This window comes from Alternaria alternata, assembly GCF_001642055.1.
Source record: "Alternaria alternata strain SRC1lrK2f unplaced genomic scaffold CC77scaffold_36, whole genome shotgun sequence".
Taxonomy (NCBI): Eukaryota; Fungi; Ascomycota; class Dothideomycetes; order Pleosporales; family Pleosporaceae; genus Alternaria; species Alternaria alternata.
This window is the reverse complement of record NW_017306225.1, coordinates 37,572-61,557: the sequence shown is the minus strand read 5'-3', so window position 1 is coordinate 61,557 and position 23,986 is coordinate 37,572. Positions and strand designations below refer to the sequence as shown.

Below are 23,986 nucleotides of genomic sequence, written 5' to 3'. Positions count from 1 at the left end.
TGCCTTGCGTGTGCTACTTGGATACCTCTAAGCCCCTGCATAACCTGGTTATGTACCCGATACCACCAACTTCTTTCTCATTCGGGAATACGTACTCGTGTGGGCATCATCTGAAATACGGAAACGATGGGTGGCTCGATCCTCGCTACCAAAGGAGGTGCCACTGCGGTCGAGTATATAACCACACACAAGCTTACCTATCTTTTCTCAACACACCCACAAAAGGATTCTCGCGCGAATCTCCATTAGCTTCAGCGCACCCAGATACTCACGAGGATTACTAACGAGGACAACATCTCAAATTCTTGTGCCATGCCGCTTCCAATAGTGACACCTGGATCCGACAATGCGACTGATGATGGCCTGCATCTAATGCTCGATTTACCGACTGAGCTACGATGCTATATTCTGGAACTGCTCATTATCGACGGGCATTTCGAAGCCTATAACACACTTCTTGAATACCCGGAAGTCAGAGAGGTAGTGCGCTGCAACTTCAATACGCAGTTTAGGGCAGTCAAGCGATACAACAATCTCGCTGGTCAGCTTCAGCAAATCCTGACTACTACAGCTCTACTATCAGCGCACACGAACAAGTTATGCTCACATGAGCTAGCAGAGTTTCTCGCAAGCAACCTCGTCGATGAAAACCCACACGTGTCCGCAGATAGCTCCAGCCAGGCTGTCGTTGTTCTCCGCAAGTATCAAAAATACTTGGTCGATGCGGAGACCTTGACGGATCAATTCGCCAAGATAACGATAGGCAATGCTGCAGTTCGATATGCCTCCGGAGACCATCGTCGTTACGGTGCCGACACCTTGTCCAAAGTCGATCATCATCGTATACTCCGTGCCTTCCTTCGGTTACAGCTCTACATCGAGATTCGGAAACTGTATGGAGTGAGGAGAAGCCTCAAACGAAAGCTTCGAGGCCTGTTCTCTTTATGGACGACCTGGGAGTTCGACGAGGTCAGAAGCCTTGTCGAATGGATCAAGATCGAACGTCCAAGTCTACCGAAACGTTACGCCAAAAGTATTCGCACCCTGTTTGCCTTGGTCGACGCACACTTCTACAACGACATGGCTCCGTACGTCAAAGCTCGGCCAGACCCTATGCGCGACAGGCATCGGCGTTCTAAATTCGCCAAGAAGTCGAAGACATGGAATGACACACCTGCGACACCTGACGAGGGTAGAGCCGACGCGCGTAATAGAGACTGGAGACCTCTGGGGTATACATCCGGATGTTATGCTGAGTACACTCAACGCGTATATCGAGAACACTTCCTCGCCGGAGGTTACCCATTCTGGTGTCGGTTCACTACCGCACGATATGGGTGGTGGCATGAACGCAACGTAACCTACGATTTGCAGTCGCGATTTGGACAGGTATATATTACGGACAGGTTTCAGCGCTCAAGACATGGCTAAGGCGTCCATGTCGGACTCTCGCAATCCGAAGATCTGGTGTTAGGGCTGCATCATGGGCGGAACACGATGTGAATACTCCGGTATTCGATAGGTTTCTTAATTCCGTGAATGAGATTGTAAAGTGACACATGAGTTAGGTGCAGCTTGGCAGTCCTCGCAATCTCTTAGATTGCTTACATAACCATGTTTGGCGTGGTTGTCAACCTCCCCGCGCGTTCGCTCCTTCGCATCAATGCATCAACATTCCATCTCAAACCGTCTCCTAGCGGAGCGGAGGCCGTGATTTGCGGACGAACATGATCGGTCGTCAGGCAAAGACCCTGAGAGTCATGGCGTCTTTCTGCTTCGAGTTAGGTTGGGTCCTATCCGCCCTGCCATGCCACCGTGAAACAGCTCAATGGCCGTATTGCTCAACGGCCCGACTTTGAACAACGCAGAAACATTGACGCACAATTTCCACGCTCATTCAGCGTGCGGACCGAACGCAACATGTATATGATAACCCAGCTATAACGGGCTTAATATGTTTCGAACGCTTCCATGGAGATCCGGAGGGGTAGGTTTATATGGCCAATATAGGTAGGGAAAAAACGATGCACCAGTCAATCGTTCCTACATTCGTTTTCTTCAGTTTTCGTGCCTTTGCGCACCTATCCATTCTTTCTTAGAGCACCGCTCGTCCACATTCATTTCTGTCTGATCAATACTCATCTTGAAGATGAAGCATTTTCAACAATTACTCGCCGCCGGAGCGGGCTTCTCTTCGGTAGCGCACGCCGTCAACACTCTCGTCGATGTTGGCTACGCAAAGTATCAGGGAGCCGTCGTCGACTCAGAGCTTGGTGTTTCTGCTTGGAAAGGCATCCAGTATGGTGCACCACCTACTGGCGAGCGCCGATTTGCAGCACCGCAAGACCCTATCGTCTCCGGTTTCATCAACGCCACTAGACACGGTGCAACATGCCCACCCAGCCGTCCTGACGATTGGACTGTTTCCGGAACCAACGACCGCTTCACCATTGCTGAAGACTGTCTTTACCTGAGCGTGTATGCGCCTTCCAAGGCCCGCGTCGACTCGAAGCTACCAGTTGTGGTGTTCTTCCAAGGAGGTGGCTTCTCGTCGCAGTCTAGCGCGAACTGGGATCCCACTGAGATCGTAGCAGATGGCCAGGTCGTCTTTGTTCAATTCAGCTACCGCGTCGGCTTGTACGGCTTCCTCAGCAGCGAAGCGGTCAAAGCAGGAGGTGGCGATGTCAACGCTGGGCTGCGCGACCAGATCAAGCTTCTCGAGTGGGTCAAGGAGCACATCGACCAGTTCGGTGGTGACCCAGACCATGTTGTTCTTGACGGAGTCAGTGCTGGTGGATCGTCTGTTGCGCTCATGATGGCAGCCAACACGGGCAAGAAGCTGTTTGCTGGCGGTATTATGGAGTCGGGTGGCTGGGTCACGATGCGCACTCCGGAATTGGGCGAGGAACAATACCAGTGCTTGCTCGAAGACAAGGGTTGCGCCAATGCGACGGACGGCCTCTCCTGTCTACGTGCGTTGAACGAGTCAGCTATTCGTTCTTCCAACTGCTGGTTCAACCCCAACATCGATGGCGACCTCTACACCGACTCGCTTGTGAACCTCTTCGACCAGGGCAAGTACGCAAAGGTACCGACGATCATGGGCACCTGCGCTCAAGAAGGCACCAAGTACAACGCGCCAGAAGATCTCAACACTACAGCCGATGCAGTCAAATGGGTAGCCAACCAAGACCCAAGCTTGAGCAACTCTTCCATCTCGATCATCGATGATCTCTACATGAAGCCCGCGAAGCCTTCATTCCCCGGCAAGGGACTCCACTGGCGCCACGCTGCTGACGCCATCGGTGATATCGGAACTCACTGCCCAACCCGCAACATCCAGAACGCGATCGCACGCGACGACGTACCCACGTACAACTACAAGTATGCTGTACAGGACCCAGCCGACGAGGCAGCCGGCTATGGCGCTTGGCACACCGTCAACGCATACGCTTTCTGGGGCGTAAACCGCACCGACGGCGGTGAACCACCTAGCTACTTCACCACCAACGCGCCCATCATCAAGCAAGTGCGCAGCTACTGGACCAGCTTCATCCGCAACCTTGACCCCAACACTGACCGCGCTAACCGTGCTGCTGAGTGGAAGCCGTACACTGGTGCCGATTCGCGCGAAAGGCTCTTCATACAGACGAACAACACGAAGATGGAGCGCATGAGCCCTGCGCAGGCACTGAGGTGCGACGTTGTCAGGCCGATGAGCGATAACCTCGGCAAGCCGGTTGGAAAGGGTGTCGTTACGGAGTTTGATGTGGAGTTGGCGAAGAAGGTTAATGGGACGAGTGAGAGTACCGCGTGGAAGAAGGGGAAGAAGCAGGCAAGGAACTTTGCGCTACACTACTGAGCGATAGACGCTAGATCAGTCTGTCTGTTTTCTAACTGAGCTTCATGGCATCTTGCCTGGCCGCTGTATGCATTCTTCAACCTGTATTCTATTCTACTTTTCTTAGCTCCGGCAATGGTCATGTAGCCATGTCCCCCCTGTTCGTACATAACTTTGCACTTCCGCATGAGCTAGACGTAATCCTTGCTTTTCACCTTTCCAAAAGAATTTCCTCCATGAAACCCTCGGTAAGCTCACCAGCGCCCGGGATCACTCCAGAAGTTGTTGCGAACTACGAATTGACAAGAGAGAGGGATTCTCTGACCAGAGTAGGCGTCTCCGTTTCTACTCAGCCCAGCTCCATAACACTTTGAAGGTAGGCACACTTTATTCGTTTACTAAGCAAAGCTCATTGAAAAAGAGCTGCTTCGTATATATACGTAGGCTCACAATATCGTCCACGAGAAGAATGAGCAACTCAGAATTCCCACAAGAGAAGGGCCTTTTTACAGCCAACTACGAAATCTTCACACCCGCGTACCCATGTTGATGGAGAAGATGTTATTGAACTTTGGTGACTTGGTGACGTGAGCGCAGTCACTGGGGAACACTCACACCAAAGTAACGGTCTCCATCTTCGCTCCTTCGATACGCAAAAACATGGACTCTCCGCCCGATATAGGAGTGCTAGTGCTTGGAACAGTTTCCTCTGCAGCTAACTCCAAGTTGAGCTCGCTACAACGTGAGCTATCAGGCCAAGCATTTCCTTCGCAGTAGCCGACTCGCTTCCACGTGTCCTTTTCTGCTCCAGGTTCTATGAATAGTCCTTGGAAGCAGTACTCATTACGGTCATTGGACCATCCCTCCTCGATAAGGGCAATGTGAACTCCAACAGGAGGTCGTTCGAAATGTCTGAAATCGTCAAAATGACACGAGACCTTCACGAACTCTTCTTTGACTTTGAGCAGGGAAGCTAATCCCACTTCTGTGCTTTTGCAGCGAACCTTGTAGAGTTGGTTCTTAGGGGGCGGATCTCTCAATGAGAATGAAACATTCATCGTCATGAGTTCGAGTGTGATTTGTAACCCTTCGAAGTCATGAAACGCCATTGAAGGGATGTGATTGACAGGCGCTTTCAACCACCTGAATTGCACAAGCCTCGCCGTAAATAGGATGCGATTCGCAAGGAGGCTCAGGTCTTGGTAGAGCATGTCGTCCCGATTCGAGTAGATAGGTCCTGCGAACAGTGACCATGTTGGTGCAGACTTCAATGGTGGCTCCCAGGGTATCAGAGAAAAGGGTTCTGGTCTGTTTTCTGAGTGGAAGATATGCCACAGCAGCGAGCGCGGCAGATGTTCCTTCCAGATTCCAGCTAGATAGGTCAGGCCGTGTTCGGCTTGAAAAGCTTGTGCTATTCCAGAAAAGGCCATGATCCTATCACTTGCCTGCGTGAGGTCTCTTCTCCTATACTCCTGTATCAATACCACCCACCTCCAAAGGGTGTCGGAGAATATTTTGACCTGGTCTACTTTCTCGGATGTCTCGCCTGGATCGTCAATGGGTCGCGTAGATAAGAGTTCCTTTTGTGTCATGTAATCAAGATTCCCTGTCGTATGATCCCCTATGGTACCAGCCAACTCGTCACAAAATATCTCTACACATTCCCACTTGAGTGTGCGATGCCCATAGAAGATGGTACGTGGACTCAAAATATGTTCTTGAAGGGTCCATGCTCTTGAGGATAGGGGCCAATCCTTTTGTGTCAACGCTGACGATTTCAAGAATTCGTAAGGAAAGACACATATGCCTGCTTCTACTCGAATGGGTTGGCGAATGATGCAAGGTGTTAAATGTCGGGGATCATCCCGAAATTGAGTAGAGCTGAAGGCGACTTGAGGTGGGAACAGGACTGCAATCGTACAAACAGCGTTGTTGTATACTGCAGACATCAAATTCGCCTCCGCTGTCCAATCATGTTTGGAGTCTTGTATGATGCAAAGCGAATCAATCCACAAGTACCTAAAGCCGAGATGACGGGTGATTTGGATGGCTTCGGCGAAGATACTTGGCAATAATTCTAGTGGTATGATCTTCTCAAACTCCTGCAACGTTGAAGCCGTCAGTCGAAGCTGTTGTGAAGGATTGGTACCCCACATATGACTAAGAGCCAGGTATTCAAAACTATCGATGGCTTGCAGGTTGCACCGCAATCTGACGGCATTGTCGCTGAGCTCGAGAACCCTTGTCGGTCGCCGACCTTTCGTTCCAAGTCTTGAACACCAATTGTTACACCGATCGTGCTTTGAACGGCAGGTATCAAGCCATCTTCGAATTTGGACTAAGTTGTCCTTTGATTGACGTGGAACGTGCTGTGCCATGAATGGAACATCGAATTCGTCGTCTGAGGATCCAATACCTACGTCAGCTCAGGCATTTGGATGCAAAAGGACATAGCTCACAAGTGAACGACTTGATGCATATGATCTGCAAGCTTCCGGGGTCGCCGTTCAACAATACATCCATATACAGCAGGGCTTCATAACCTCTGGATTCCCAAAGTCGAAACGTGACAAGATCTTGTGATACTGTGTTATCGAAGTCTTCCATCCCTGAACATACAATTTCGCAGAAATGACAAGACTTTCGATATTTCGCTAACTCTCCCAGCATGCACGGCTCGAGCTCCCTACCCGTGGGATCAAAATCACGCCTTTCTGGAGACGGAGTTTCGTCAAGCCACGCATATACTTCCGTCAACGCATCGAACATTCGCTGACATCGTTTGCAAAGCCGATGAAGTGGTACTGACCCCTTCGGATAAGAGACCTCTTGCAAATCATCAAGCAGTTGATCTTCCTCGACGGAATCTGGGGCGTCTTTGGCCACATCGCATTGACCCCCCAAAGCGGTCGTATTCTGGTGCGGAGCAGTCATCCTCGTCGAGTAGGAAGGCTAAAAGGGATGCGAAAGTCGCGTGGAATGTGCAGAGCAGATATGCAGCACACGATGCTGTGGACGTCAGGTAGTAGTGGATAGCTGATTGAGTAAGCTGCAGGACAGGCTGGGTGGGGTGACTCGTGGTCGGCGTGTGCTATCCGACGCTAAACTACACCCTTGAGGTACTCGCTATACCTGATAGAGACAGTATCCGACCGTAAGGCAGACGCTTCAAGAATACAGCACGTCTCAGCAGTGAACTTGAGTAAATTCCAGCTTCTTTGCAGACAGCTTCGACACGGCGCATGAGCTGTCACGTGACTAGCATTGGCAGACTTCCTTCCGTATATGTGGTCCTCGCCACCATCTCACGTACTTTAGCACAAGCATGGCTTATATATGATTCATTCACGATACCCTTACAAAAATGCACTGACAAAGTACAAATCCGCATCTTTCACAGCAAAGACCACGAGCCATGAAGCACGAGAGGTGAAGACAAAGGGTCGCGTAAGTTCATTGTTCCATCAAAGAAGACACAAGGACATCGAAGAGAAAATGCACCTCTCCTTCCAACTACGTCGTCTTCACATCCCCAAACCCGCGACTCAATATCCTATTGACATCACCACCATCCTGCGGCCCAGCACCAACATCCTCCACCCGATTCCGAATCAAATCCTTGATCTCTCCTTCCCTCCTCCTCTCCTCATTCTCCCTCTCCACCTCACTCAGCCCAGCCTCACTTCCCACCTTCGCACCCTTCCCCTTCTCCCTATCCCAGCCCTGCTGCAGCTCCCCGGCTGCTGCCTCCTCAAACCTGCGCTTAACCCCCGGATCCTTCTCCAGAGCCTGGAAGACATCCTCATCGCTCGTCCACCACGCCGCCATGCCGCTCTTGACCGCCAACTCAAATACCATGACACCCAAGAGGATGAGCACGAGAGCAAGCCACCACGACCAACTCGCGCCGAAACCACGCAAGAAAGTGTCGCGGACGTAGTAGATCTTGTTTTCGGGGTTGTACAGCGATGAGAGGATAATGTTCCAGAGGAACCAGCCGCCAATCGACAGGATGAGAGCGATGGCGTTGGTCGCAGTCTTGGAGTGCGTTTCTATGAACCTGTGGGGATATGTTAGCAAACCGAGTCCTCCTTGGGGGAACGGGGGGATACATACTGCATCTTCAACGCAATCAACCACACCGCTGCCGTATACGTAATACTCCCAAGAGCAAAGATGGAGTTATCCTCCGTCCACAACGCATCCCCATACAACCCCAACATGACGTAATAAACCACCATGGCCTCTGCACTCGCCATGAACATCCACGCCAAATAAACGCGAAAGTTGAAACCACCGTTGCGCTGCCCAATCGTATACAACTCTGGCACCGCCAACAGCGTACTCGCGCTCAAATCCTTTTCAAACACGCCCATGAAGATGACGGGTAAACTAGTGAACAGGGTATTGAACATACTCAACGACCATGACTCATACAGACTAGTACCCGTATACCCGACCTTCATTTGAAACAGCGCCTGCGTGAGGTAGAAGAGTAATTCCTTCCAGAACGTGCCGACGGTATACTTGCACGTGCGGATATAATTCCACCTGCCATGCACCAGCAGGAGCTTAACGAGGAACCTAAACTGCGCGATGCTGTAGTCTGAAGTGCGGGCTGCTTGGAGACCTTCTTTGCCCGTGATGCCGATACCGACGTGGGCTTCTTGTATCATGGCGATGTCGTTTGCGCCGTCGCCGATGGCGAGGGTGATTGATTTCCTGACGCGTTTGCGGATCGACTTTACGAGTTGGGCTTTTTGGCTAGGGGACGCGCGACAGCAAATGACCGAGTCGGCGAGGATGGCGAGTTCGTGGAACAGCGTGTCGAGCAGGTCGTTGTCTGTGATTTTGGAAAGCGTTTGGCCGTCTACGACTACGACGGAGTGGGCGACGGTGCCGGCTGTCATGGCCGTTATGGCGGAGCTGATGGCTTGTTCGACGAGTCCGGTTTCGTGGTCGAGAACGGTGACGGTGCTGAATTCTTTGATGAGCCGGCACGAGTAGCCAATGTTGATGGCGGTTTCTCGCTTGTCGCCTGTTAGCATCCACATTTTGATCTTGGCCCTGCGCAGCTTGTCAATCGCCTCCGGTACGCCCTGCTGCAGTTTATCCTCGATAGCGGTAGCGGCACATAGATCGAGGTCTTGTTCGATCTCATCACCTGCTTCTTCGATGAGTCGCGTCCGGTCCACGAGACTGGTTGTTGCGTTGAGGTACCCTTTTTTCCAGGACTGGTACTCGGATTCGTGGAGGAAGCGGTAGCCGTAGAGCAGGGTTCGCAGACCTTCTGTGGCAAACTCGTTGATGTGCTGGAGACAGCGTTCGATGACCGCGGTGTCGTCGCCCGCAATGCCTTCGTCGACCATGGCTTCCATGTCTTCCCAGCCAATCTGCATCGAGCTGCGTGCTGATGAAAAGGCCATGCTGAAGCGGTCCAGACCTGATTGGCGGGGTGTGTGTGTCGGTGTCTGGTACGGCGTATCTTCATCGAGAGACGACATGTCCATGCGGTCATTCTCACGCTCGCGTAGCCACTGATCCACTTCATCTCTCGCTGACACGGAACCTCCTCTGCCCACACTGGGAGCGAAAGACGGGCGGCCCAGATTCAAACTAGCCCTCGCAGCCTGACTGAGCGTCATACTCCTTCGGCCACCAACGCTACTCAGACGACCAGCCACACTACTCCGCCGCTCAGCATGTTCGCTCATACGCGCAATCGCATGCTGAGCCTCCATGCTCTTCCGGATATTAGCCCGCCGCTCAATCTCAACCATCTTCTTGTTCGCGAGCGTAGCTAGCTTCAACCGCTGCATGACGATGGAATCTGCGCCCTTACAGATGATGCATATGCGGCCATCTGGGAAGCGGAGAACGATCGACATGCGCTTTCGTTTGCTTGAGAACTCGATAACGTCTAGTATCTCGTAGACCTCTGAGACTGACTCGCCATCGGGTCCCGTCGGCATAATCTTGAGGGTGATGGTGTGAACGTCGCGGTTGATGAGTAGGAAGCCCATGTCCTGTGCTGCTTGTACGAGGGCGAGTTCGTCTGGAGAGGAAGCCATGAAGTGTGTCTTACCATCCTCCTGAATCTCAGGCAGACAAGTGTGACACAAGGCCAGGGAAAGAAGGAACATCCTCGCTTTCTTCGAGAACGGCGTATGAGGTTTCCTCTGGATATACCTCAGCATATCCTGTGTACGCAGCTCGCGGGATGTCTTTCCCGGTTTCGCGCTCGATCGCCAATTCGACGGGCCGCCTTCCCCAGGACTTTCCAACTGCTCGACTGTTTCAACGACGGGCTCCTCGCCCGCTACATCCTTGGCGGATCTCACGCTCTTCCTGTTTTTCACGGGCTGCTTCCCCTTCTTCCTCGTCTTGTGGATCAACTTCTTCTTCCCCTCTTCCTTCAAGTCTGCATCATGCAACCAGCTCACGCCCGCTACACTCAACTTACGGAACTTCATCGAGTTATCCGTCAGCGTGCCCGTCTTGTCCGAGAAGATATAGCTAATCTGGCCCAACTCCTCGTTGATGGTCGACGTGCGCGGTTCACACGGCGTATCGGAGACGGGATCGTACATGTCGATATCCGTATGTAAAAAGAACATTTGCGCCAACTTGACGATTTCCAGACTCACGTAGAGAGACAAAGGAATCATGGTGTTGAACATGATGATAAAGGAGGTGAAGCTGGGGAAGAATGCGACAGAGGAGCCACGTAGATACCACATGTCGTCTTCGTTCCTCTGCCAGATCTTGTAGGCCACGGCATTGAAGATTGACAAAGCGATGACGAAGACGACGATGAGGATGACGATGCGGTTGACCAGGCCTTGGAGTGCTGGCGCTTTGATTCTAGGGTTCTTGTTCGAGTTCATGCGGATGCGACATTCTTCTCCAGAGTAAATGACCATGCCAATCGCATCTGGTGTGTTCCGCAAGATGCTACCTCGGAAGATGATCTCGCTGAGTGTAAGTGGCGCTTGCTTCCCGTCGACCATGACGCGTCCTTCGAAGCTGTACAAGTCGCGGTTGGGATCCTCGACAACGAACTCGGCATCGGTTCTCAGGACGTCTTCCTGGTCTATAATCGTCTTGGAAATCGAAGCCGTCGTCTGCTTGCTTTTCAGATTCGTCTCCCCATCCAGCGCCATTGTCTCAACAAACGCGACATTGTTCTCCCCATTGGTATGTAGAAGTGCCAGATCAGCAGGCGCAGCGTCGTTTCTCTCAAGCTTGATGACATCTCCAACGTTGATATCCTGCCACTTGATCGTCTCCCAGCGCAACCCCTCGGACTCTGGTGAAACAACACTGCCACCATCCACGGAGTGGCCTTTCACCCCACCAACAGCAGCAGCGACATTGGAAGCACGACTCGCTCTCAGGACCTTTGCTTCTCTCTTATTCTCCTCCTGGTCCGCTCTCCACCGTCTCAAATCATCATACCCTTCCTTTGCAATACTCAACGTAACAAAAAACAGCAACGGAACAATCGTCGTAAACTGGCCCGTAGTACTCAGCCCGGGTATCATTTGCAGAATCGAAATCACCAAGAAATAAAAGTTTGCCAGTTTGGAAAACTGCGCGACCAACTGCCGCGGGATAAAGTTCCATGCCGAGTAGCGGGTGGATCGGATCCAGTTGCTAGTGTAGGGTTGGGAAGTGCGTTCGTCGACGAGAGGTTCGGTCGAAGGGCGAGTAGGGTCGAGAGCGATGTGCCGGCCGTCCTTGCTAGGCGGCACATCCTTTATCCTGAAGATGAATTTGCGAGCTTGTTCTGCCACATCCTTCATCTCCCTGACCAAGTTCGCTCTCCGACTCGCCGTCTTGCGGTTCTTCCACGAGGCATAGGCCGGAAGCGCGATTGGCCCTTCTCCCGGCTTCTTATTCGAGATATCCGAGGCTGAACTCGCATAATCCAAATGCTCGGGCGTGACGGTGATGACGGCATCTCCGCTCTTGGGCGACGAAGCATAGCCGCTAGTGACTTCTGCGTGATGTCCCATTCTAGCCTGCGATTGCGATCTTCCAATCCCTTCTTCCAACTCGATATGTGTATCCTCCTCCTTTGTCGTATCGTGAACGTTCTTCCGGAACAGCGCGCTGCGGAGCGAGTATCCGCGGTTCCTCGACGTCGGCGACAGCGGTGATCGATTGACGGCATTGCGTGGGGAGCGTGAGGATGAAGCTTCAGCTTCAGCCTGCGCCAGAGCCAGATCTTGAGGAGAAACTTCGCGCGTATTCACCGTCAGATCCGGTATCCCAGGCTTCTGCTTTTCGCCGGCGCCTCTCCCAGCTCGTGTGCTCTCATCCTTGCTATGTGCATTGCGTTCGACGTCAGTCGAGAACCGTACTCGCGGTGACTCGTCGGTGGTAAGGCGCGCAATGCTCGGTCGCGCCGCATTTTCTACGGCTGAAGTCCTGGAGCGTGGCTCGTCTCTGGTATTCTCAATCGCATACGGTGTGTTTGTGTTTGCGCCTTGTGCTGCGCTTCGTGTCGTCGGTGCGAGATCGTCTTCGTCGTGCGATGCGGAATGACGCCTTCTTATTCCTCCCCCGACGTTCCCTCCTCCACTCGCATCCCCACCTCCACTTCCGCTACCTCCAATCCCAGCATTCGATGCATCGGGCGCATGCGACATGGTATCCAGTCATTCCCCTATACGTCGTGTGCGATTGTTGTCCTTGGGCAGCGACAGATGGTGAGCTTCTAGCCTTGGGGGAAATCCCCAGCCTTGCCGCAGCACACGGGTCTAGCGGCTTGTCCAACACGGGTATTACGACGTCAATGCCTCTTGGTGCGCCTTGGAAGCGATGGAATTACGCGGCGTCGGCGACACTGCACATCGCAGCAGATAACGCTGCTTTGCGCCCAACACACGACTGTGGTGATGTGAAAAACAGCTGGCAATCCCAGTCCTGGTGGTTACAATCCGTCAGTCAGTCCATGCGCCAGCAACGCAGGCTGGGGGAGGACCAAGGTTCAGCTGCTTCTGCCACCCATGCAATCAACCCAGGCTATTTTGGGATTGACGTGGTATATCGGGCCAACTCCGCTCTCACTCCACGCCGGGTGGCCGCTATGCCCACGCGAAGTGCGTTGCCCCTCCATGTGGGCTGAGGGCTTGCATATGCGCGAATGCTCGGGCGCTTCCCCAGAATCATGTCTGCTTTTCTTGTAGCTTAGACCAGCCGGATCAGCAAAAAGGAAGACCATCCCCTGTACAACGCCATCCATGGGGCGCGCTCAGTCATAGGGCAGAATCAGGCACCTTTCCTGACAAGCGCTTTATTTGCCCCTCTACAGTAACACAATAGTGGTTCCAAGATCTTGTCCTAAGATATCAGAATTACTCCCGAGGACCTGTCATATCTCTGGATATCATTACTAACATCCTAGAAAAATCTTCCTCGTGTTCAGCAGGAGTGCAGCGTGGTAGACAATTTTGTGTTTCTGTATACTATGACCTGAGCGAGCGCAATCGTCCAACCCGCAAGTGACCAGAACCCTAGCCGTTCACCTGCTCAAAATATACTCTATTTACACACAGCAGGATGTCTGCCACAAATCACAGCGGTCCTACCATCCATACAGCCTTGGTACTCTCCATCCAGCCCAGCTCGACTTCCCCCCATCCACCCCCGCCCACCCATGCATATGCACGAATAGCTCAGCCGCTTCCCCCAAAAGTCATGGCTGCTTTTCCCATAGTTCTGATCAGCAACGCGGCAAAAAAAAAACGAAGATCCCCCGCATACTTCCAGATGCAAGTGCAGGTGGGTAAAAAAACGCCTCTTTGGTGGCTGACACGCCAACGCAAGTCATATCACAGGCGATCGGCTCTGGGACAAGAACAGCCAGTCCTGCTACTGCAGCGAACATCATCATCACATTTGGAGTTGAAAGAGAGTGCGCAGCTGCCAACGTTACCCACCTCCAATCGGCCGCTAGTCACGTGACGGAGATGTAAATATAACGAGAATGGTGAGATTAGAAAATCTATGGAGAGTTTGATAAGTCGCTACTTCAGTTGATATTAGAAAGAACTTGGTCCAAGGGCGTGCTTGAAGAACATGGAGTAAAGAAAAGAACAAGGCTATACCAATACAATTCTTTTGAGCCATTTCAACTGTACACCATGCATACACACACTCACACGCACACGCACACAAAGAACGCAACTAAACTGACTATACTTTGCTCCCAGAACCGTGGCCCTTTTTGAACCAACCTATGCTAATAATGCTGCCGACTCCCAAATGATATGGTATAGTTTCGTTGCCTCTCGCTCTCTCTGCCTTCCCACACCGTCTCTCCCCTCCTCTCTCCAAAAGTGATCCAACGCCCTTAGATTTCCTCCTCGCCCTCCTCGCATTCTGTGGTATCCGGTGTTCGTATCGCTCATTAAGTTCTGAAAGATTATGATTGGAAATAAAGGGAAAAAGAAAAAGAAAGGAGAAGACAGGAACATAGAAGATGAAGAAGCCCAGCGCCATGCAATATGCAAGCCAGAAAACATTTCCGACAACAAAAAGGATGATATGATTGGTTAAAGGAAACTTGAGAAAGACAAAGGGGGAGGGATTATAGAATAATGCTTTCGTGACCCCCTCTTCAACTCGCAGCAACACACCAGTGCCGATGAAAAACCCAAGCACTCTTCTGGCATTCTTTACTGCAGTACTTTGTCCTTCTGCAGCGGCGGCACTTGGCAAACTGACGGGTGTATTCTTCCCATCGGCCGCACTGGTAGTATGCACACTGCCTGATACCGCCCCTCGAGTCGTCTTTCCGACACAGGTTGCGCATAACAACGCTTGCCCAGTACTGCATGTCGGATGTGTGGTGTCGGACGGTGAATTGCTCAACGAGGGGGAAGATGTTGAAGTCATCTGGGAGTTCGTATTCTTCGAGTTCTTCTTCCTCTTCTTCTTCTCCTTCTCCTCCTTCTGCGGACGCCTTTGGTGTCTTGACTTCGCCGTCGAGGAGCTCATCGGCAATCTTTAGTTTGGGTACGAGATGGGATTTCTGGAAGTAAGTCCGGAGGTTGCAGTATTTTGACACGTAGGCGAGAAGCTGGAGGGACATGAGGACGTCTTCGTCACGAGGCATGGCTGCGAGCACACTAGCTGATGCATTACGTTCTTGCTGGTACCGTGGTAGCCAAGGAGGCGGCGGGTTGGTGTTTACGACGTTGATAGTCGGTTGCATAGGAGAGAAGCCAGTGATTGGGTTGTTGGGCGGTGTGTTGGTGGGGTTGATTAGACTTCCATCGAGAGCAGGACGGTGGGTAATGTTGAACGTCTCGTTGTTCTCATCTGTGCCTTCTGAAGGGGCAGCGATAGGAACCGGTGTGTTGCCAGCATCCAGCATCTCTGCATTATCGACAATGTCAGCCATGTTGATTTCATTATTCTGTATGCCGACGATTGGCTCGTTTACAGACGGACCAGCCGCTGTGGCAGCCTCTGCGGACATGTCATCTTGTTGTGCCTCCAAGTCCGACTCTCCTGATACAGACAATTGGTGTCGGATGGATGGGCGGCGACGTGTTCGGGCCAGCCCCGCTCTTGGGCTTGTCTGGCGTGCCTGTGGGGCGCTCGGGGTTGTCGGTGACTCTGGTTGGGAAGTGATCTCCCCTTGCAGGGCGGGGAGCATGGAAGGCAGTCGATCAGCATCTCGCACCGGCCGTAGCGCAAAAGCATCGGGAGCTGGTTCCATGGAAGGTAATGCGGTGACCAATGGCTGACCTAGATTACGCGTGTTGTTGCCGGGAGCGCCAAAGAGCTGTGGCCGCCCTTCGTGGCTGCGATGGTGGTGGTGGTGGGCAGGTCGACCACGTGTAAATGTCGTCCGCTCGGGAGGAGAGCTCAGTGAGAATGCAGGAATGGGGTTCGCGTCGCCCAGAGATTCGGCTGGCTGGGGTATCTCAATCGGAGGGGGTATGATGCGTCGTGTTCGATCAGCTCGGTGTCCGGAGCTTGACGCAACCTCGCCAGTCCGCGACGAGTGGTGTCGGCTCGATGCACCGAGACGTGCAGACTTGTGGATTTCGGCTTCGGCTCGTGCCCTCATCTTGTCGACGACCTTGATGTAGTTGTCGAGAATGGATGCGATGACAGGCACCATGTCGGCTTCGACGACACGCGTCCTGACATTCTCAGAGCCACGCACGCCGATGTTGAAGATGCACTGGAAGGCCAGGTTCCACTTCCACATGTCCATCATGTCCTTGCTCCGGCCCTCTTTGAGGATGCATATCAGGCGTTCGATGCCGCCATCGACGGTGAGAATGTCGCGTATGCGTGCCGAGGATGTGGTGAGGTAGGCGAGGTGGTTCAGCGAGTTGATGAGCGGGAGGGTTGATGTGCAGTCGAGGGCGCGGCGGTCGTAGAGGGCGGTGGTGATGCCAACCGAGGCCTTGTTGGCGTTGGGGATGCTGAAGTTGACTTCGCGCATGTTTGGTGCTGTGCGGTGCCGTGGATGAGCGGATGGGAAGGAGCTGGGCGGGCAGCAGCCAGTTGTTTGTTGTTGGCTCCGGCTCTGACTGAGGCTTTGGAGGGGCCCGTGTGGTGGTGGTGGTTGAAGAGCCGCTCGAGGGTGGGAGAAAGCCGACGGGGTCGTATCACACGACTAACGACGACCGGACTCGGGCGAGACGGGGCTGATGGTTGAGCAGCCAGTCAGGCAGGTAGTGATGGGCAGCGCAGAGGGATGGCGATGGTTGTCGACGGCGTCGACGGGAGATGAGGCTTGTTTGCTGTTGTTAGGGGGACCAGGATTGCTTCACGGGCGCTGGCTGGCTGGGAGGCAAGAGCGCTCTCTCGCGTCGCAGTGGGAGGCCACGCAACACTGGCTGTGGTGGGCGACGTCGTCTATGGGCTGTCGTGCTAAGGCTGGACTATGCTATGTTGGATGAGGCTGTCGGCGATGAATGGGGTGTAAAGAGGCGGTTCGGGTGAGAGGTCATGGGCAGTGGAGCAGCTAGTCCCACAGTTAAGGATTGGCACGCCCGCCCAGAAGGGTAGCCTCGAACCGCTAATTTCATGCGCTACGGGCAAAGAGAGCACCGAAATGACTGCTCACCTGCCTTTGACACCGGAGACAGCTTACCTGCCTATGTTACTGGAGACAGCTTACCACGCAGTACTCCCAATGATTGGAAATACAGTCGTCTTCAAGTGACAGCCCGACAGTCATCTCCCCGACGCCCTAGCACTTGCGCAAAAACTCACGCCACAGGTGGCGCGCTTACCTCTGCCAATGCCATGTAGCCATGAAACCTCTGCACCCACAGCTTTGCCAGCAGACTGTCGCTATTAAAGGCTCATCTGCAGCCGCCTGCATGATTCGGCGCCATTCTCGAGGCTGCGTGGGGCGCCGGCCGACTGCACGATGCTGCTGACAAAGGCGCACCTCTTCTTCGGCGCCTGTGTCACCACGAAAACAGTAACTCGGCACGTCTGACTAAACACCTTTCTGAACGAGATACATGTCTCCTTTTGGCTGAATTGCACGCCTTCCGATGTAGATATACGTGTATACAAATCACTTGAATTGCTCTGTGGGGTGCAGGGCCTTTACGCAGCTGTCCCGTAGTGATGGAGTTCATTGGGCACATGAAACTTCTCCGCAGCCCAGTGGTTGTGATTCCACAACCTGTCTGCAAAGGAGAAACCCCAGCTCTCAACCAATTCGCGCGTCGCTACCAATGGCTGTCGCATTCTATTCTTCACTCTCGTTAACCTGAAATATTCGCCAGGATTTATACAGCCCAAGTACAGCAGCAAGCAGACGTCGCCATGTCGTCTCCACACGAAACCAGAGTCCAAGACTTTGCATCCGCTCCACCCGCTCCCGACCAGCCAGAGCGGTCTGCCTCAGATTCGGCCGCGCCTCCACATTTGACCATCGATACACAGCTCGACGAGCAGAGACGTCGCGGCCGCTCTGCAACTGCCACAACCGCGACTGCGGCACATCCCAACCCAGAGGAACTCCTTTCCCCTGATCGCTTCTCGGTAGACTCGACCCTGCGCCGACGCATAACGCGCTCGCACACGGTAAAGCACTACAGTCCCCACCAGTCCCCTACGCGCCCATACCAGCACCAGGAGCCAGGTGCTGAGCCGGGTGTCGACACAAAGAACGAAACCGAAGCAGCCAACTACCACCACCTCTACGCGCGATGCCAAATTACCGTTGTAGACTTCTCCGACGAGCGCGTCGAGTGCCATGAACTGGACAATGATACACTCGAGGACTTTCTCAACTACCCAAAAGAAGACTGGGTGGCATGTCGGTGGATCAACGTCAACGGCTTGTCCTGGGACGTGATTCGCACCCTGGGAAACCACAAGCAATTGCACAGGCTGGCGATTGAGGATTTGATGAGCACCCAGAGCAGGACCAAGGTGGACTGGTACTCTGACCAGGCCTTCTTGCTCCTGACTCTGTCTAAGCTTGTCCGGACCCCCATGGACGAGGACTTCGAGAGCGACTCTGATTCCGACTCTGACGACAGCGAACGACGACGGCACAAGGCCCGATCACGGTCCCGCTCGCGCCATTCGCAGAAGAAGAAGAAGAAGCCCAAGAAGCCATCGCTGTTCAAGACGGCAAAGAATCTGCTCTTTCCCAAGAGCGAGGCCAACAAGCAGACGCGCCAGGATGAGATGATGAGCACACTAGACGGCCTGGAGAAGCAACTTGACGGCACGCCTTTCGAAAAGGTCAAAATGTCCACTCCCCCAGCGACCACCGCCGTACGCACTCTCCAACGATACCGCGGTGGTTACAACCTCGATCGGATTGTCTATCTCGAACAGCACTCGGCCCTCACCGAAAAGCACCTCACGGTTAGCGTGGAGCAAGTCAGCATCTTCTTGCTAGCCGACAACACAGTAATCTCCTTCTTCGAGCACTCAGCCGACGACGTCGAAGACATGATTCTAAAACGTCTCCGAACAGAAGACACCATCCTCCGCCGCAGCCAAGACAGCAGCATGATTGTGCAAGCCATCATCGACGCCATTGTCGATCTCGCCATACCCGTGGTCGCCGCCTACGAAGACGCAATGGGCGAGCTGGAACTCGACGTCTTGGAGGACCCTGAATTGCACCACTCTCAGCTCCTCTACCTGCTCACTTCTGAACTGTCTATCCTGAGAAATACCATTCAGCCCATCGTCTCGCTGATCAACTCTCTCCGCGACCACAAGGCTGATCCCATGGCCCAGGCTGTGCAGGCTATGACTATGAATTCGCATCCGTCGTCGAATAATCTCGCTACTCGCAAGACAATGTCTAGCATCAATATTAGTCCTTTGGCACACACATATCTTGGCGACGTGGAGGACCACTGCATCATGATTACGGCCAGCCTTGATCAAATGGTGAGTTCTTCTTATCAATCATGCCTAAGCCCGGCTTTGCTAACTTGATCTTGTAGCGTCGCGCAGCCGACAACCTCATCGACCTCATCTTCAACGTCATGGGCGCCTACCAAAACGAAAGCATGAAGATACTCACCGCCGTAACCATCTTCTTCCTCCCCTTGACTTTCCTCGTCGGATACTTTGGTCAGAATTTCGAACGCTTCAATGGCGTGCAACACCACTCGGACGCCTTCTTCTGGATCATCGCTGTGCCCGTCATGGTTATCACGCTGCTTGTGCTCATGGCCGATCGCATTGCGAGGAAGGTGAGGGGCTGGATGGGCAAGCTGAAACGCCGCGAGGCTAAGAGACGAGCGGTCAGGAAGGGGAAGGTGGGCGGGAATGGGATTTTGGGCGATGGGATTGGGTTGAGCAATAATGGGTTGGTGGGTGGGAATGGATTGCTGCGTAAGGATGGAAGTAGGGGGGTGAGTCAAGCGCAGGGGATGAGGCAAGGGCAGGGGTTGAGGCATAAGAGGAGGCAGACTATGTATAGTAAGGGGAATATTGGGAGTTTCTAGACGGGCGTGTGTGTGTGTGTGTGTGTGTGTGTGTGTGTGTGTGTGTTTTGCATATATGTTGATCTTGTACGGCGGGATTAGAAAGGTGCAGCAACCACTTTGACTGCCGCGGTATGGGTATAGACTAGAGTTGTGTAATATATAGATGTTGCAAGATGAATAGGTGTACCGTATACTAGAGACAACTTTACCAGATACAGAATCAACAGGCTCTATCTTGCAGCTTACATTAGCTCCTAGTAAGAGAAGTTTTAGAGATGAATAGCATTGTAGACTTCTGGGTTTTCCACCTATGTCTACATACCTCTTGATACGCTTTGTTGTAGCATGAATAAGCACGCTGCTTTAAAACGATCTCCTTTTTAGCTCTTTGACGTAGTGGCACAGAAAATGGCCTCTACTATCTCTCCCAATCTTTTATGAGCGAAGGTTTCCGTTGGCATCACGGTATGGGCAGCCCGAGTCCTTATCACACCTATTCTTTCCCTTGGGGCAAGGCTGTCCATTTCCAGTCTTGATATCGCAGCAGTCCGCGCTCTGCCGTATCTAACATCAGCCAAGTCCTTCCACTATCCTGCCAAGGAAGGGGTTGAAGGGGGAGGATGGAAGAGAAAGAAGAGGTTCCAAGTCGGACTTACACATTTCTCAGTGGGAATACCCATGTTGATACAGAAGTTTCCGGATTCTGCGTTGCCAACTTGAGTGCATGCTATGCCGCCTCGTTGCCTTAGACAGGCGTCTGCGCCTTGGTCGCCACCCCAGCAGCAGTCTTTGTCGCCGGTAGTACCAAAGCCGCTCTCGATGTAGCACTAGAAGAAGGAGGATGTTAGTAGTGTGTTTCCCCTTTTCCTTATATTCATCCCAAGGCCGTGTGTCAGAGGTCGGGGACACATACTTCAGCTTGGACGCTCACACCCAGAGCTAGAAGGAGGATGGGGGTGGTGAATCTCATCTTGTTGGTGTGAAGATGGTAAATAGATATTGAGAGTGAATGGCTTTGATAGTGCTTGAATTTGAGGTTGTCGTGAGGTCGAAAGTGGTGGACACCATCTTGTCTTTAATAGTAAACAGTTCAGGTTTGGTTCGGTCCGCGCCTTTGTTCATGTGCTATAGCAAGACTATCGTTGTTCCAGCCCCAACTATTACGGCGATGAGTAGCAATAGAGACGGTCCGACTAGGGCTGCACATCATTGTTCAGTCTTTGCTCACGTCACCTTTTAGCGTCACAACATGGGTATCTTACATTTTAACGGTTGCGGCATCAAAAGATCGGGTGCCAAGGGCATCTGTGTGTATGCTAGAATGAGTTTCATTGGGCACTTTGCCTCGTCTTGATTCGCCCAATGTCGCCATTACCATTTTGAGTATCATCTTCCTGTCGTTCACTGGGATTTTCCTACATTGGTCACTTTCATATCATCTCAAGGAGTACTCAAGTTCTCATTGTTCGATTGCCAGTAAATCATGCATCCGGCTCAGGCTATCCTGACTTCTCAAGTTCATCATCGTTCTAGACGTGTTTCCGCCAGGCATCCTTTCCTATTCGGTGTCAACGTGGTGCATCTTCATCTACGCTCCTTGTTGGAAGCTCTTGGTATGTGATATGGATTACTATGCATGCTGTATGGTTCTTGGGGGTTTGATTTTGATGTTCGCAGATCAACCACATTAGTCTTAGAACTACATAAGCGCCATGGCTTCTATCCCTAAAAGGCAACCTAATTCGAGGCTAGCCGGAACCCGGCGCAAGCAAGATGGGGCTAACTAGGGCTGGAACATGGATGTTGACAGAATCGGGATGTGAAGAGGTCTCCCACAGATACCCCATCCTTGCGGGCCGTTGAACGGGGCCATAAGCCTCATGCACTAGCGTTGAGCCTCACGCGCTAGGTCTAAAACCGCCTTGTTCCTGATCTCTAGCTAATAGTTCTTCCAAGGTTGTGCCGAAAATTACTCAAGTGGGAGTAGTGCGTCCCAATTACACCGAAAGGTGGCACTTACGCAAGCTCAATCGCGACCGGGAACTACCCGGGTATCTAACCAAGTGTGAAGCTGACCTCGAATCGAACTAAAAGTGAAGCAGACCTCGAATCGAATGAAAAGTGAAGCCGACACCAAGAAATCTCCATGAGATCGTCTTTCTTGCGTACGAAGCGCAGGCGGTGAAAGTAATCATCCAAACCAGCACAACCCCTTTTCCATAGCACCTCGTTAGGTCAATCGTCTTTGGTCAATTGACGATACTTATAAGAGCGCTGGCCGACTTCTTCATCTGCAACAACCAGCCTCTTGTACCGATCTTGTTCTCTAAACGACTCTCCATTCCTTCGCAAAACCTCTCCTATCCTCCGACCTTTACAATGCAACTTACCTTCCTCCTCAGCGTGCTCGCAGCCACTGTAGCTGTCCAAGCTTCGGATGTCTACAACCAGGTAACACACGTGCTGTATATAAGACCTGACCAAAAATGATTAACATGCTCTCTCCAGTGCGTACCAGACAAAGATTGCTGCTTTTCTACCAAGGGGGCTTGTCAGCGACAGGCCAGCGTTTGGATAGAGAAATACTTCCAATGCGGACAAGTCAAGAAATGTCCCGACTATGGAGTTTCTCTACAAGACTGCGTAAGTGTTTTTCTGCTCTTTTGTTTGATTTGTTTGCGTGCTGACGTCTTTTCCTTCAGAATGCGGACTGCTGTAGCATATCTACGAAAGGAGGTCGCGGTTGCCCTGGTAAATAAATGGGATCGATTGTCACAATACCGAAGTGCGTCGCATTTGAATCTCTCCCCTGCGTCTTGCTGCTCCGTCTGTTACCCTGTTGTTTGGACACCGCCTGATATCGCAGTCATGAACGTGGCTACTCGAGCAATTGGAACTCCTTGATGAATCCCTCTGTTTCATCATTCTGATGGTCTGTAACAATCTGCTTGGAGATTGACGCTGGAGTATATCTCTTGTGTCTTTCAGGAGATTTCCTTTCTGACTTGCCACCTATGAAGAAGGCTTGGAGCTACAAGGGCACATGTCATGTTGTTGTCGGTTTGAAGGGCGGCGTCGGCACATACACGGCGGATTAGCATTTGATGATATCTTGCTGTAGATCGTACAAAGAATATTAGTACTGTTTTTGTCATCTTCTTCCCTTCAACTCACTCGAATGACAGTGGTAATCCAAAGTACTTCCAGTATGTCTATCGTTCACCAGTGAAAGCCATTACGGAAGAGCCCTTTGTGTATTGGGGTTCGTTCCAGTCATTCTCCAGCGAACATTGTGACACATGAGGGTGACACAGCATTTTGAGCTCAGGAGCGCTAATCTCGTATTGTTCAACTATGCTATCGTTAATATCGTCATAGTTGACTGTGCGATTTATCGGTTCGAGCGTCCATTAGATATGCAAACCGTTTGAAGTACTTATTAGGTGCTTTCGCGCTTGGGAATCTGTCGAGGATCCGGCCTGATGACCAGAATGATGAGTAGGGGTCTCTCTTAGCCTTACCGCTCGTTTAGCACCTGGTATGTCGATCAAGAATGAACGAACGTGTGATGTCGTTCTCCCTTTTTACTTGTTGATATAGTCGTGATCGCTATTGAGGTTGTGCATTGCTGTGCGGCGTGATCGTGATAGCTTAAGTGTGCCTGCCTAGCTGATAAGCGATGGTGTGATCATGTGGCATCTCCGGTCCTGTCGCTTGGCTAGGGGCGCACTTGGCCCCCTCTCCGCCCGCCTCAGAACTGGGTATCGTACGATCAAACCCCCAATAACTCTCGATGAACACTCGAACGTGCGTTTGCCACGCTGATCAACCTTGCTGTGGACTGTCGATCAGACTTCGTACTGTCGCATTCAGTGCCGTATTTCCGTATCGCAGTGCGATGACACCAGGCACTTTTCCTTGGAGCTTCATGATAAGTCTCATCACGTTCGTAGGGCTGCTTACGGTGATGACCAATTTTGCCGTTACATTTCCGGCCCAGACAACCGCGAATCGTGCTAAGCTTGCGCAGCCACGCCAAGCGTGTCAGGCTGAACCTCTCCATCAGCGCAAAATCTACGGATGTTCTTCACAACGCCTGCTCCTTGATCGCAGAACAAGTGACGTATGATATTGGACCCCATCGCAGCATCGCTCCCTCACAAGCCCATGCCCTGTGCATCACTCACTCGGA

At 52.3% G+C, this 23,986-nt stretch overlaps 8 protein-coding genes across 8 annotated transcripts; 4 read left to right on the top strand and 4 right to left on the bottom strand.

Annotated features, from left to right (window-relative positions):
* Positions 1-192: 192 nt before the first annotated feature.
* CC77DRAFT_581343 (hypothetical protein) lies at positions 193-1,875 on the top strand. Its single transcript, XM_018532344.1, has one exon. It carries the CDS (start codon positions 313-315, stop codon positions 1,429-1,431), a length of 1,119 nt encoding a protein of 372 aa, XP_018379351.1. The 5' UTR covers positions 193-312; the 3' UTR covers positions 1,432-1,875.
* On the top strand, positions 1,672-4,213 carry CC77DRAFT_1026173 (alpha/beta-hydrolase). The gene has a single exon (XM_018526207.1). The coding sequence runs from the start codon at positions 2,150-2,152 to the stop codon at positions 3,860-3,862; it is 1,713 nt and encodes a 570-aa protein (XP_018379350.1). The 5' UTR covers positions 1,672-2,149; the 3' UTR covers positions 3,863-4,213.
* A 1,466-nt stretch (positions 4,214-5,679) lies between these two features.
* On the bottom strand, positions 5,680-6,219 carry CC77DRAFT_949816 (HET-domain-containing protein; the record flags this gene model as incomplete). Its single annotated transcript, XM_018535280.1, has 1 exon — positions 5,680-6,219. A coding segment is annotated over one exon (540 nt), but the record flags the coding sequence as incomplete, so codon positions are not given.
* Positions 6,220-7,354: 1,135 nt separating this feature from the next.
* On the bottom strand, positions 7,355-11,859 carry CC77DRAFT_949719 (P-type ATPase; the record flags this gene model as incomplete). Its single annotated transcript, XM_018535274.1, has 2 exons — positions 7,355-7,901; positions 7,958-11,859. The coding sequence occupies 2 exons, from the start codon at positions 11,857-11,859 to the stop codon at positions 7,355-7,357; spliced, it is 4,449 nt and encodes a 1,482-aa protein (XP_018379348.1).
* A 1,363-nt stretch (positions 11,860-13,222) lies between these two features.
* CC77DRAFT_581229 (hypothetical protein) lies at positions 13,223-13,955 on the top strand. The gene is made up of 2 exons (XM_018532343.1): positions 13,223-13,630; positions 13,687-13,955. The coding sequence occupies exons 1-2, from the start codon at positions 13,409-13,411 to the stop codon at positions 13,822-13,824; spliced, it is 360 nt and encodes a 119-aa protein (XP_018379347.1). The 5' UTR covers positions 13,223-13,408; the 3' UTR covers positions 13,825-13,955.
* Positions 13,956-14,468: 513 nt separating this feature from the next.
* CC77DRAFT_949793 (MYND-type zinc finger protein MUB1) lies at positions 14,469-16,313 on the bottom strand (the record flags this gene model as incomplete). The annotated part of the gene is made up of 2 exons (XM_018535277.1): positions 14,469-14,524; positions 14,576-16,313. 2 exons carry the CDS (start codon positions 16,311-16,313, stop codon positions 14,469-14,471), a joined length of 1,794 nt encoding a protein of 597 aa, XP_018379346.1.
* A 1,343-nt stretch (positions 16,314-17,656) lies between these two features.
* CC77DRAFT_1035936 (hypothetical protein) lies at positions 17,657-19,812 on the top strand (the record flags this gene model as incomplete). Its single annotated transcript, XM_018526974.1, has 2 exons — positions 17,657-19,249; positions 19,306-19,812. The coding sequence occupies 2 exons, from the start codon at positions 17,657-17,659 to the stop codon at positions 19,810-19,812; spliced, it is 2,100 nt and encodes a 699-aa protein (XP_018379345.1).
* Positions 19,813-20,229: 417 nt separating this feature from the next.
* Positions 20,230-20,764, bottom strand: CC77DRAFT_1067382 (hypothetical protein; the record flags this gene model as incomplete). Its single annotated transcript, XM_018528988.1, has 3 exons — positions 20,230-20,349; positions 20,451-20,621; positions 20,708-20,764. 3 exons carry the CDS (start codon positions 20,762-20,764, stop codon positions 20,230-20,232), a joined length of 348 nt encoding a protein of 115 aa, XP_018379344.1.
* Between the last annotated feature and the right edge of the window lie 3,222 nt (positions 20,765-23,986).